This window comes from Apis laboriosa, unplaced genomic scaffold (genome assembly GCF_014066325.1).
Source record: "Apis laboriosa isolate Shangri-la unplaced genomic scaffold, ASM1406632v1 scaffold45_cov149, whole genome shotgun sequence".
In the NCBI taxonomy this organism is placed as follows: domain Eukaryota; kingdom Metazoa; phylum Arthropoda; class Insecta; order Hymenoptera; family Apidae; genus Apis; species Apis laboriosa.
In genome coordinates this window covers 1039298-1052114 of record NW_025223361.1, presented here as the reverse complement: position 1 = coordinate 1052114, position 12817 = coordinate 1039298, and the positions used below count along the sequence as shown (strand labels likewise).

Here is a 12817-nt window from a genome sequence, read left to right as displayed (position 1 = left end):
TCTCTCTCTCTCTCTCTCTCTCTCTCTCCAAAAAATTTCTCACAACCTTTATAGACATCTCTTTAAAAGGACATTAGACATTAAAAAGATTGACAATCAGCGGGGAATTCAAACTTTAAAACACTCTTAAGTGAAGTACAATAGAAAGCTTAAACTTTATCTTATCAGTTCTTCTGATAAGCGTATCTTTATCACTGGATGAAGAATAGAATATCTTTATCACTTGTAGCTAAGAATATTCGCAAGGAGAGGGGGTGTAATACGAGTGATGAAATTCGCGATCACGTCTGGAGAGTTTTGCAGAAGGAGAGGGGGGGAGGGCGGGGGAGGGAGAGGGGCGGCGTGGTGGCGTGGCGCATGCGACAAATTATGCAAGCGCGAGACAACCGAGTCTCGTTGCGATAATCGTGTGAACAGGACATTATATGGGCGGGTAATTGACGGGACGTTAATTGTATTACTAATCGTGTGCTTCCGTGCACGAATCGCCATGCAAAGATCTTACGGAGATATTACGACAGAATTATTATTTTACACGCTGTTCTCTCCTGTAGTTTTTCTCCTCGTTTTGTTTTTATTAATATCACATCATATCCGTTTCAACAGCGTTGCACGATATTTTTTATCACGACGTCGCGTGTATAGATTATTCATTTAATTCAAATGGAAATAAATTATCGAAAAAAATTATCGGGTGTACAATTAGAATTAACCGTAGTAGACTTTTGTGGATTGGATCGAATATTGGAAAGAAAAAGTTATTTCAATAAATACATTCGAGAGTGAAATTCTATATTGAGAGAGTTATTTGCTTTTGAGAATTATTTTTTTTTTTTTTTTTTGAAAATGGACGCTTGTTCAAAGCGAAAGAAAGGAATGGCCAACTTGTGAAAAGTACATTGAAGAGTTTTCCTCGATATTAGGAAAAGTATGAAGGATAGAATCTTTGTTAGAATTATTCGAAACTCGATTATCGGAAATTCTGTGAATTCCGTGTTTAAATATCCTATTAAATTTTTTAATCAGACGAAATTTTAAAGTCATATTTAGTCATATTTAAATAGAAGAAAGTAAGATGTATATATATATATATATACGTGTATAATAATTTATTACAAATTTCTTTTGTTATCTTTATTTTTTATCATGTGTACAAGAAGATGAAAATTATACATAAAAATATTTTTTATTAAAAGATCAAAACATTTAAATATCAGCAAATTATATGTATATACGTTTTTGTAACGCATTGTATTTATAATGGCACAAAACCCTAAATGAAAATGGTCACGCGAATAAACGTGAAACGATTTTTCCGTTATTAGTCCTTTACCTGAAATATCAATTAAAGTTCGTGGTTTTTAGTTTTGCAAACAAGAAATTTGAAATACCTTGTAAAAACATTTTTTCATCCTGGTAATATTTTTCCATTCGCAAACAATTGTCGATATGGATATTTTTCTTTTGTTTTTATTAAAAATGTTTCAACACGCAACAATTGTTATCTTTTACTTGTTTCAAAAAAAAAAAAAAGAGTAATTAATAAATAGTAAATTTCGAGCAAAAGTTAACTAAAAAGTAATTAAAAAATTTTCTCGTTCTTTTCTCAAAGAAAACTCATAACTGATAGCTTTTCTATAATTATATTATTGCTAATTAATGAACTATTAGATAAACAAAAAAGTTCTGTCGTAACAACAAAAAAAAAAGATGTAAGAAATATCTCACAGGGGAGAAAAGAAAAATATATACTGATTTTTATAAATGATATCAAGAAAATGGAAAATTCTTCTTCAATTTCTCTCTCTCTCTCTTTGCAAATGATAGTTTATCATGTATAATAATCCAAAAGAGAATGAGAATTGAGCAAGAAGTTTTCACTTGTAATATCTTTTTTTAAAACACTTTTATGATTTTACTGTAATATAATAGATATGCATAAAAATTTACAATTTTAATTGTAAATATAATTCAATAAAAATTACAATTTTAACAATTACTTGTAGAAAATTATTGTACATTTTCACAGATGCTTCTTTATTTTATCATGAAAAAAAAAAAAAAAAAGACAGAACTTACTTGCTTACCTTACAACATAGTATCAATATAATCGATATGTCGAGCAAATATCAGCTCATCTTCTCTTCCATCCAATTATATTCTTCTCGATACAAAAATGGCAAAACTTGTTTCCATTTATTTCTTGTCATACACTTTTCACACAAAAATATTTGACGCATGATATCAACATTTTATTTCTGTAAACGTTTTCTCTCAATTTTCTGTACAAATAATATATTTCCATTCCAATGGAATTTGATATTCTCGCGAATATCTATATTAATATTAGAAATTTCCATCTTTAGCCACGATCTCGTCCCCCATATTTTCAATTTCATTCTTTCTCCCATTTAAATTGGCCAAGCGAAACGGCGGCGACTTGGCACAGATTCCTCCTCCCTCTTTCTTTCTCTCCCCTCGATTCGCTTTTCGTTTGTCGAAGTTCCGTCCGAGTTTTCTTATTGTTTCTATTGTAAACATTCGCGTGGCGCATCTGTTCGAGATGAACGATATATAAATGCCGTTTGAATGCTATAAAATAACGACCAAGACCTATTGTTCCGGAGAAAATGTTTTACGAGAAAACTTGGCGACGCGGAACGTGGAAAACGAAACAAGGAAGCGCGTCGTTAAACACTTGCCTTTTTTCCATGAAAGTATTTTGCCTTTGAACCATTATATGTTATAACAAAAGACGTAATCACTCTTCAACTCTTGCATTTCGTTTGATTTATGTTGTGGAACAAATATCGCTGTAATGGTTAATTTTTTTTTTTTTTTTTTCAATTTTAGCAATATCATTTAAAATTTTTCTTTCAAAATGTCTTTCAATTCGATTTATTTCGAGCAAATAATTGATCGAGGAAAGGTGAAAATATATTTTGTTTTTTTTTTTTTAATGAAATATCCAAGATCAATATTAGATTTAAATCAGTATTAAATGTTTTAATTTTAAGGTGTTTTCTTCATAGATTTTAATGAGATATTTAATTATTTCGTTCTGAAAAATAATAAAATATCATTAAACGTTTATTATAATTAATTATAATCTTGGTACCTTGAAACTGATATTTTTACATTGATATTTGTACATCATTTTATAAAAGTTTATCTCTAAAAGCAAATCTAATCTAAACATAATGTTGATCCAAATCTACATCTTGGATATTTGGTCTGCATATATGATCAAAACAACCCTCAGGCGCTGTCAAAATTTAACCAAACCTCAACCTAATTATATCATACACTGTTTACGTATTTTCATATATATATTCATGTCAAAAGAATGACAATTTTAAATATTTTATTCATTTCTTTCTTCGTTTCAATTAATACAAGAATATATTAGTGTATATCAAACGTTTGAAATCATATATGTATATAAAAATATTTTTCCAAGTTTCCTCACATCAAAATTCTATTCCTAAACGAAACAAACTATCGATCAAAATCAAAAATATCGAAAATATGAAAAAAATTCTTTCTTATTAACATTCATAAAGGATGGATAAATACATTGTCCCTTTTCAAAATTCAATAATGGCGAGTCTTTTATATTTCTTCTCTTAGAAACTCGATAAATTAAACTGGAATCAACATTGATTCAGAGACAATTTACTTTTCGACCAAAAGGACCAAGGATCAAGTATATTCAATCGCAATTCGCACGCAATCAAACTCGTCGAATCACGCGGCTACGAGGCATTGTCCATAGATGAACTATATCATCATAACATCCCATCACGAGGATATTTTTCCCTTGGTTACGATTATTTTCTGTAGGGAAACGATCGATGTCAATCTTAATATATCCCTCTGTTAAATAATATCCATAAAAGCGTCATCCATTACTCACTGTCGATCGCACGATGGCACTCTCTCTCTCTCTCTCTCTCTCTCTCTATCTTCTACCTTACCCTCTTCTTCGAGATGAAAGCGATTTTGAGCAGATTGACTACCGGCGCCTCGAACGCGATTGAAATGCAGAACGACATCAGGTAAGAGGCTACCAGATTGCCAAAGTATAGAATCAGCTTGAAAAAAAAACACATATAAAAAACAATATTAATATTCTTTGATCTTATATATATATATTCACTCAACAATTAACGAGATTAGCTTCACGAAGAGAAATTCTAATCTAAGAAGCTCTTCAATTTTCATCTCATCAATTGGAAATTTTATTACTTTTCAATTCTTACTGTGATAATTTGAAAATTTCTCATATTCTATATCGATCGATCTTCTTCCAAAATCCTCTTCGATCGACTTACCACTATGTCATTGTGCAAATGCAACGGGCCATCCATCTGGCTGGCTGTGATCAACATTATGATAGGATGCACCAAGTAGGCGCAGTAAGTCAGCCTCGATAGCGGATATATCAGCCTGAGCGACAACAGGCTGTCGATCATTGTGGCTGAGCCGGTGCAGCATTGAATCACGATGAAGGATACGCCGATCGCCCACGCGGTGTGTCCTAAGGCGGCGTACACGGAACTCAATGGCACGGTTAAATTTCCGGGATACAGGCCGTAAACAACCGAGAACATTATGGCTGTGGATAATACCCAGCCGATCAACCGGGCGATCTGGAACAGTGTTTCTTGTTTAAAATCGATTTCGATCTTTCATTCTGAACGTGAATCTCCCCTCCCCCCCTCTTTTTTTTTTTTTTTAAAAAATAAATAAATTGCCTCGAACGAAGAGATTACGAGTTCTATAAGGAAGAGAGAAAATGTGTGTTTATCCCTGGATCGGTGTGCAATTACTTACCAGGGGCAGTTTCAATTTGCAATTCGTCTTGAACAGGATATAACCGGTGATAATCCCTACGAAGTAGGGGCCAGCTCTTAGCCATGGTTTATCGTACAGCTCGTCGAAAAGGGCGAACGGTTCTTGAATTCTAAGCAGGGGGGGAACAAACGGATGAGAGAATGAAAGTAAGAAGGGGGGATGTTTGGTATTATGGTTATGGGACGATCGATTGAATTTCGCGAAGAGAGAGAGAGAGAGAGAGAGAGAGGAAAGTGGAGTGGAATTGAATTTTGAAAGATGTAATTTAAGTTTTTTAAGTTCTTTTTCTTAATATTAATATTATTGCATATGGGCTCTTTCACGAGCTTTTGTGGAGAAAAATTTGATGAAATTATTATTCGAGGTTAATAAAGATTTTTTTTATGGATGATATAAAAAGTAAGGAGTGTCGAAAGTATTTACGTGTTATAATAAATTAAGAAAATAATAAATTAAGAAAAATAAATTAATTAAATTTTTAGAATGAGATTTTGTTTTATAACGTGATTGGAATTTCCTCCATCTTTTAACGATTTAATAAAGAAACGAGTTGAACACGGAGGAATGGAATATAATAATAATTTTTTTTTACAAATAATAAAAAGAAATAGGTAATATAATTCGTTCAGAAATTTTCAAGTCATCATCGATATATTAAATCGATCATTTATCTTGCTCGCTTAAATCGTGATAAAATATTACAGTTACAAAGTTTGCTAAACAAGAAATCTGATATTTAATCATAATGAGAAGTTTTGAAAAGTTTGAATCGCTTTTTCAACGAAATTGTTGGAAATTGATAAATAGACGAAGTTACGAATGTTTATTCTATAATCAAAATTATTCACAATTTCTGGATCAATTATATATATCATTATATTCTAGAATCCATTTTTTGTTTAATCTGCACGAAAATCAAGAAATAATACTTTAAAATATACACATCTATAAAAATCTTTACCAAAACAATGATTCTACTTTATAAGAATAATTTCAACAATTTCGATAAATTTTTATTCGTGTTGTTCAAAACAACAATCAGTTTAATAATTCTCGTTTATTGATCAATTAAAATTTACCTCTTATATCCATTAAATCAACAACCATTTCGTTAATTACCTGGCTATGTAATCGTTGGAATAAGCCATGGAGAAGGTGGTGAACCACGAAGAGACGACGAGTAGTAGAATCGCCACTATTACGGTCTTCAAGTATCTGATAGACAGGAGCAACAAAAGTATTCCAAGAACGTAGAACTGCGTATCGTTTGCCATGTACCAGCTCCACAACATACACTGGAAAGTTGTTAATCAAGTATTCGTGGGATAATTGCGAATCGAAAAGTTGAAGGAGTCGATCCTCGCGTTAGAATATATTGGAAAATACTTGGCTAGGGGAAAATCTATATAACGCGGGGGAAACGCTGTGAGGCTAATGGATCAAACGTCAATCCAGCGGATGGTTTAATCAAGCGGAACCCTTGTTGATAACGTTGTGTACAGCGCACGTGTATACTTGAGAACGATGAGAGAAGGATGAAACAAAGTTTTCACTTGTTTATTGCGAAATGAAAAACATTTAATTGAACGGAAATTCAACGTTTCATACGTCGGGGTGATTCTTCCGAACAATGCTTTTTATTAAGAATTCCACGAAATCGAAAAGTTTTTCGAATTTACTCGATATTTTTTTTTAATTATTATCGATACATTTTTCCTTCGAAATCGAGATCACGATTGAACTTCGATTATATTTTTTATATTTTTATTAAGAGTTAAGATGGTTAAGATTTATTATTTATTTTAAGTATGATCAGTATATAAATCTATATATTGAATATACTAAATATTTTATGTTCCAAAAAGGATGATGAAAATTATTTAAGGAAATACGAGGAATGTTTAAACGTGATACAATAACTTAATCAATAATTAAGTGGCTCCTTTTATCGGCGACGAAATTGGTTTTAGGGCGATGTTAGACACTTTACGTTGTGTTCCACCACTTTGAAACTTTCTTGGGACGTGGTAGAATTAATTATCGGAAAACGATCGAGATGTTGACACCTTCCCTGTCTCATAATCTCCACCGAATCGTAGTTCTAAGATAAAAGAAAAAGATACAGTTGCTGTATCTTTTCCCTCCTCTGTTTCATTATTCCTCGACTCGACTACTTTTACGTTCAAATTACGTTTCATCGTGGAATATCGATTAACAAATTAAACTCATCGAGTTTATTTTTCTTTCCTTCTTTTTTTTTTTCTTTCTTAAATGATGATAAATGGATGAACGAAAGAAGTTGCTTTTTAACTAATTAATTAGATGTTTAAGCAAAAGTAACTTGGATGAATTTAATAATTTAAATATCGTGCAATAGTATGTTTTTACATTGTGTAAAAAATTGTCTGAAAAATTTTATTATACTTTGAAATATCTATTTTTAGATATAATTAGAGAATTATTAAATTTTATATTAACGAAAATGAGTATCTTAGTGTGGTATAGGGTAATAAAAAATATAACAGGGTGTCATTATCAGGATTAATAAAATACAGGGCAGAGATAAGTTAAAGTAGGGGTTAAAAGCGAGTGAAGATGATAGTGGAGAACTAATGTGACAAATGGAATATTATATCAGTTAAGATAAGAGATAGAAAAAGTATCAAAGAAAATGTAATAATAAAACCAAGGACGATAATCTAAATGTCTATAAATCATATTTCCAAAAATCTACAAATTATAAAAAGTTATTATATCTTTATAAATAATAAACAAGACAATATAAACTGTAAATTATTCAAAACCAAAAAAAAGTTTATAAATCAATGCTAACTTTAATCCTTATATTAATATTCAAATAGCCAGTAATAAAATTAAATTTAAAAATTCGTTATCCTCAAAAAGATTTTCAAACACAATTGAATCATAAGAATTTCTATTAAAAACTTTTGCTTATCAGCAAAGGGATCGATTATCTCTCACAACCCAATTTAGAACACTTAATATCATAAAAGTTGAAACGTTAACTTTTAAAATCCTTACCATTTCGCTTCGAGGGTAAAGCGAGTTCAGATACAAGGCGTTCCTCCACCAGAATTTCTCGCACGTGAAGTGGTCGATGGCCGCTGGCGTGAATACTGACCTTGGCACCCTGTGCTTCATGACAATCTCGTTTATCCCCAGGACAAAGAGGTAGGCCGGTGTCAATCTTGATAAAAGTGAATCGAAACGAGGTCAGTGTGTACGTCACTTTGGCCGGGATCGTTTATTTTTTTTTTTTTTTTTTTTTTTTCTTTTCTTTATTCGAAGTCTTTATGCTCGACTTAATCAATCGGGCATCGATGGAACCGTTTCCCGTTCGTCGAGAAGAAGGAAATTTTTCTTCTTTTCAAGATTTTCAAGCTTTTTTTACCTGATAAATCTGTAGAGGATCATGATGACAAATTTGGTGAAGCATGTCCTCCAAAATTTGTCCTCGTTGGTTTTCAAGCTTCCCGAAGATCGATAGAAGAGAATCGTAACTAGCAATCCGCTGAAATAGTTATATTTGTGAGAATTTGAAGAAGAGTGAAAGAAATTTGTTTAAATATATTGTATAGAATTTATTAATATTTCAAAATGAACGTTTGATGAAATAGTAATTTAATCTAGTCTTTCTAGTTAAAAATTATTTTTAATACAATATATATTTATTTGTTAGATTTCTGAACAAAAATCAATGAGAATAATGATTTAAGAAAATTATTTTCAATAAAATTTATAGAGGGAGAATTTTTGTTCAAAATCAACAAAAAGTTCTATTCTTCATTTCCTTAATTGCGAAACGAGGATTCTTATCATTGTCTACGCCTTACCTAATGAAGAAGAATGTATCTACGGAGAAGGTGGCATTGCTAATTGTTTGGAACATAAAATTTCGCTCTGTCACTGTACGCAGCGTTTTGTTCTCTGCAAATTAAATTAAAAGAAAGATATATATACACAATCTTATTAATATAATCGTTAGAAATTTAATTTAATTAATCCAATAGAAAGAAGATTCAATATTCTAAACAGTTATAATTTTATTCATTTTCAAAATTTAAATAAAATAAAGAATAACAAACGAATAATAAAAATGATAATTTAATAACAATTTTTCTAAATGATAAGAAAATTGTCAACAGATTGACAATTCATCTAATAACAAAATATAAAAACAATATTAGCATATTAGATAAAGTAAGACAGAAAGTAAAGTAAACCTGTCTCTTTTTTTTTTTCTTCATCATTCTCATATTTTATGTTTGCCTTAGACTCTAGAATATTTCAAAGCTATCTTATACGAATATATTAATATTCTGTGCAACATGGAATATATGCAAAGCATATTATTTCACGTATCTCATATTTGCATATGAAAATATACATTTACTTAAACGTCCGCAATTTACTCGTAACCATAGTAGATCCGAGTTCTAAAATAATCGTAACTTAAACGTAAACAGGATTTCATACAATCATCGTGACGTTGCCTCTCGAAAGGGCAACAACTTTACCAGCGATGGAAAAAACTTGAAGATAGGTATGCACCATGACCACCCATCCCAATGAAAACACTCGTAATCCGTGCAAACAAGTCAGACTATCTCTTGCGGCAGGTTCGGTGCTAATAATCTTGCTCCCGTTCCTTATAGGATTAAACGCTGTCAGACACGTTATCCAGAAGCCTGGAACGCGAAGAAAAATCGCATGAAAGAAAGAAAAGATTGCAACAGAACGGATAATAAATCATCCTCGTATTCTACCCTTTTTGTTCTTTTTCGAGTGGTCAGGCAAATCTTTTTGCAAGTTTTTCCCTTTCTCGATCAACTCCTCCCCATTTTCTTGAACCACTCCGTGATCCTGATTCAAATTCTTATTCGAAAAATTACTCAGTCTCTCGTTGTTATTCGACACGCTTAACGACTCCGCATCCTTGTCGCTTGGCATCGTTTTGTACTCGTAGATGGCAGCACACAGCATTAGAAATAACATCGCGCCACCGATCCCTCTGAAAAAACAGGCAGGAACAGTATTGTAATGCGCAAAGTTGAGCGAAAAACTGAAGAACTTGTTAGATGATTTTAAAAGAAATAATTGCAACGAAATTCGAATCTTTTTTTTTTCTCTGTCCTTCTCTCTCTGGTTATTTTAACGGAATAATGTTTTTTTTCGTACATATGTTTCAAAATTATACCGAGAAAGTAAGGCGAAGTATTAAAACGCATATTAAAACGTGAAATTAATGGCAGCTATTGCTGAAACGCTTTTAAATCATAAGAGAATAGCGGAAGATTTTTCACGACATATATCTTCTATGCATTCTTCCTTTTTTTCCCCGCAACATTTCATTGCTTGTTATAATTCACGACTAACTTTTACTAACAATTCTTCTATTATTCCATAATAATATTTTTCAAGATGAATGATCGAATAATTTGAAAGAATACGATGTTATAAATCGTGTCATTAAAATCATATGTAATTTAGTGATATTAAAAATATGTTTTTTAATATACGTTATTGTATATATTTTCATCTAGATTTTACAATAGATATTATAAAGTTTTAAAAATTCCTAAAAAAATATTTCACTGTAATAAATAAAATAGACATTCCGCATATCTACTAATATTAATAACTTTTTGTTTATAAGTTTTGTTTACAACTTTAATTGCATTAACTTTTTTAATCACGTTCAATTTATGTAAAAATGAAGAAATTTATATCTCGAAAAACATTTTTTCATTCCAACCTTTGAGGATCTATTTTTGAGACATCTTATATAAAATGCTCAGTATCTAATATTCTTACATATAAAGAACGAATTCGTTGCATAACCTAAGATTTATAATCGAGTTCATCGCGCACTATCGATGTAATAATTTAGATTTTCTAAACGTTAAAACGCATTGTTCGTTTACCTTTCGAGAGAAAGTGGACAATAAATAATGCTCTTCCTTCTCGTTTCCATTTTTTTTTTTTCAGTTACCTTGATGAGCAACAAAGGCAAAAAAAAGAAAAGTAAAGAGGAAGTCTCTCGCCTCGAGGAAAATAATTCCAGTAAGTGAAAATATTTACTTTACTTTTAGAGAAAAAAATTTTCGATCTCCAATTTGAATACACACTAATTAATTCCGCTTGGCACGGGACAAACGATATAAAGTTCGTCGTTCCTGTTACGCTAATGGACTCTTAAACGCGAATTCGTTAGGGAAGAATAAAATGGTGGACGAGTTTTTCCATCTTGCTTTAATGCAGATTTATTCGTTCTATTTTTATAGCGATCTAGAGGAAAATATTGGAACGATATTTCATGCTAACAAGAAAAATTTCTTAACTTGAAAATTCTAATTTTGATAAAAGTCTATGTACTTGTGGGATATATATATATAATGGATTTGAAGAGAAAAAATTTCTTTTTGAAATAATGAAATTTAATAAACCGATATCTAGCTTATAAAAAAGTACTTATTTCTTGAATAAGAACGAATATTATTATATTAAGAATTAATATTATTATTAATAACAAATATAATAACAAATATATTCAATTTTGTAGAAATTTCTTTGTTTAAATAATTGATTAAACGAAACTATATATTACATCATTCGCCGCGAGATATCTTTGTTATGAAATCATGAACGAGGCAACTTATCAACAAAAAGCCATCACATTTCCCTCCTCAAAGTCGTATACTCTCGTCGACAGTCGTATTTTCTTATCACGACAATACTTTCAGAATATTCTATTTCGAATCTAACCATGCATATTTATTATTTATTATTAATATTTTAATTATTCACAAGTTAGCAAACTTTAGATCAAACCCCATATATATGTGTATATATTATAAATGCAGAATGGATGGAAACTGGTATATAGCTATGATAAAACTTCTCAGATTTAAATTGCACCATTTGCATTTCTCGTCACTCGTTTGCATTTATTTATCCCCAACTATTATTTATTTTTTTCGAAAAACTCACGGTGTAGTTTGATCGCTCACGATGTTTAAAAAAAAGAGAGAGAGAGAGAGAGAGAGAGAAAAAAGAAAAAACTCATAGAGAAGAAAAAAGAGACAAAAGTGGAATTACCGTGAAAGTTTAAAGCCACACAGTCTAACGGTGTCGAATCCAGTTGCAAACTTCTCGTTTACAAGAGCGTTGCTTGCTACAAGAGGGGGTTTCGTCGTCTCTAGGTTTAAGATTACCAACCTTCCCCAATCTTTAACTTCCCAAATCCTTCGGTTATGTAACTGTAACTTGTGCTTCGGTGCAAATTTTCAATTTACCCGCAAATTGTACCGTGCAATGTCTATCCACCCCCCCTGTGTAAAAGGGGGTTAGTATCGCGTGGCAACTTGACAATCGAGAAGCCAAGTAGGGACTACGTTCTACGAGGTAAGTTTTCATTTCTTTCGATTTTTGTCATCCTTCAAAATTCAATCAAATCGCAATTTGCCTCACCTTGTTTTGTATTTAATTTGGATTTGGATTTTTTTTTTTTTTTTTTTTTTTTGATACTTTGCATTTCAGAGTACGTAGAAAAAAAATTCAGATTTTTCAAAATTCCAATCGATAATGGGCCAAGTGATTTGATGTCACGTTTTTTTCGATATTTTTTATATTTTAAAAATATTCAACCGGTTGTTATTTTTTTTCTTTATTTGTATTTATATTTTTTTTTTCTTTCGATGTAAATAGAATTCTGATAATACTAGACATTTCGGGAATATCGGATTATTGGATGCACGATAAAAACGAGAAAAATAGATTTACAAAAAAATGTGACGATGAAATTTATTAATAAAGGATATTTTATGATAAAATTTTCAAATTTTTGCGGTTAATTAAAAATTGAATTCGAATTTCGTTTTAAAAATACGTGGTACATTGGATTTGATATACTTCGTGAAAAAAAGAAAAAAAAAAAAAA

At 30.9% G+C, this 12817-nt stretch overlaps 1 protein-coding gene and 1 long non-coding RNA gene across 4 annotated transcripts in view; one reads left to right on the top strand and one right to left on the bottom strand.

Annotated features, from left to right (window-relative positions):
* The window catches only part of LOC122716342, a 48933-nt gene that overhangs the window by 4590 nt on the left and 31526 nt on the right, over positions 1–12817 (top strand). For 2 of the 3 annotated variants that reach the window (XR_006347004.1, XR_006347003.1), the window contains exon 2: positions 10867–10941. The exons of the other annotated variant lie outside the window; for it this stretch is intronic. This is a non-coding gene — a long non-coding RNA (uncharacterized LOC122716342). The remainder of the gene's footprint in view (positions 1–10866; positions 10942–12817) is intronic. 3 annotated transcript variants of the gene reach the window in all.
* LOC122716340 (nose resistant to fluoxetine protein 6) overlaps positions 3969–12817 on the bottom strand; it is a 25125-nt gene continuing 16276 nt past the window's right edge. Inside the window, exons 4-12 of the mRNA XM_043939331.1 lie at positions 9645–9889; positions 9396–9566; positions 8712–8805; positions 8270–8389; positions 7900–8065; positions 5977–6152; positions 4837–4966; positions 4335–4652; positions 3969–4094 (exon numbers count right to left, since the gene is read on the bottom strand). Of these exons, the coding sequence (XP_043795266.1) occupies positions 3969–4094; positions 4335–4652; positions 4837–4966; positions 5977–6152; positions 7900–8065; positions 8270–8389; positions 8712–8805; positions 9396–9566; positions 9645–9889 (1546 nt within the window). The remainder of the gene's footprint in view (positions 4095–4334; positions 4653–4836; positions 4967–5976; positions 6153–7899; positions 8066–8269; positions 8390–8711; positions 8806–9395; positions 9567–9644; positions 9890–12817) is intronic.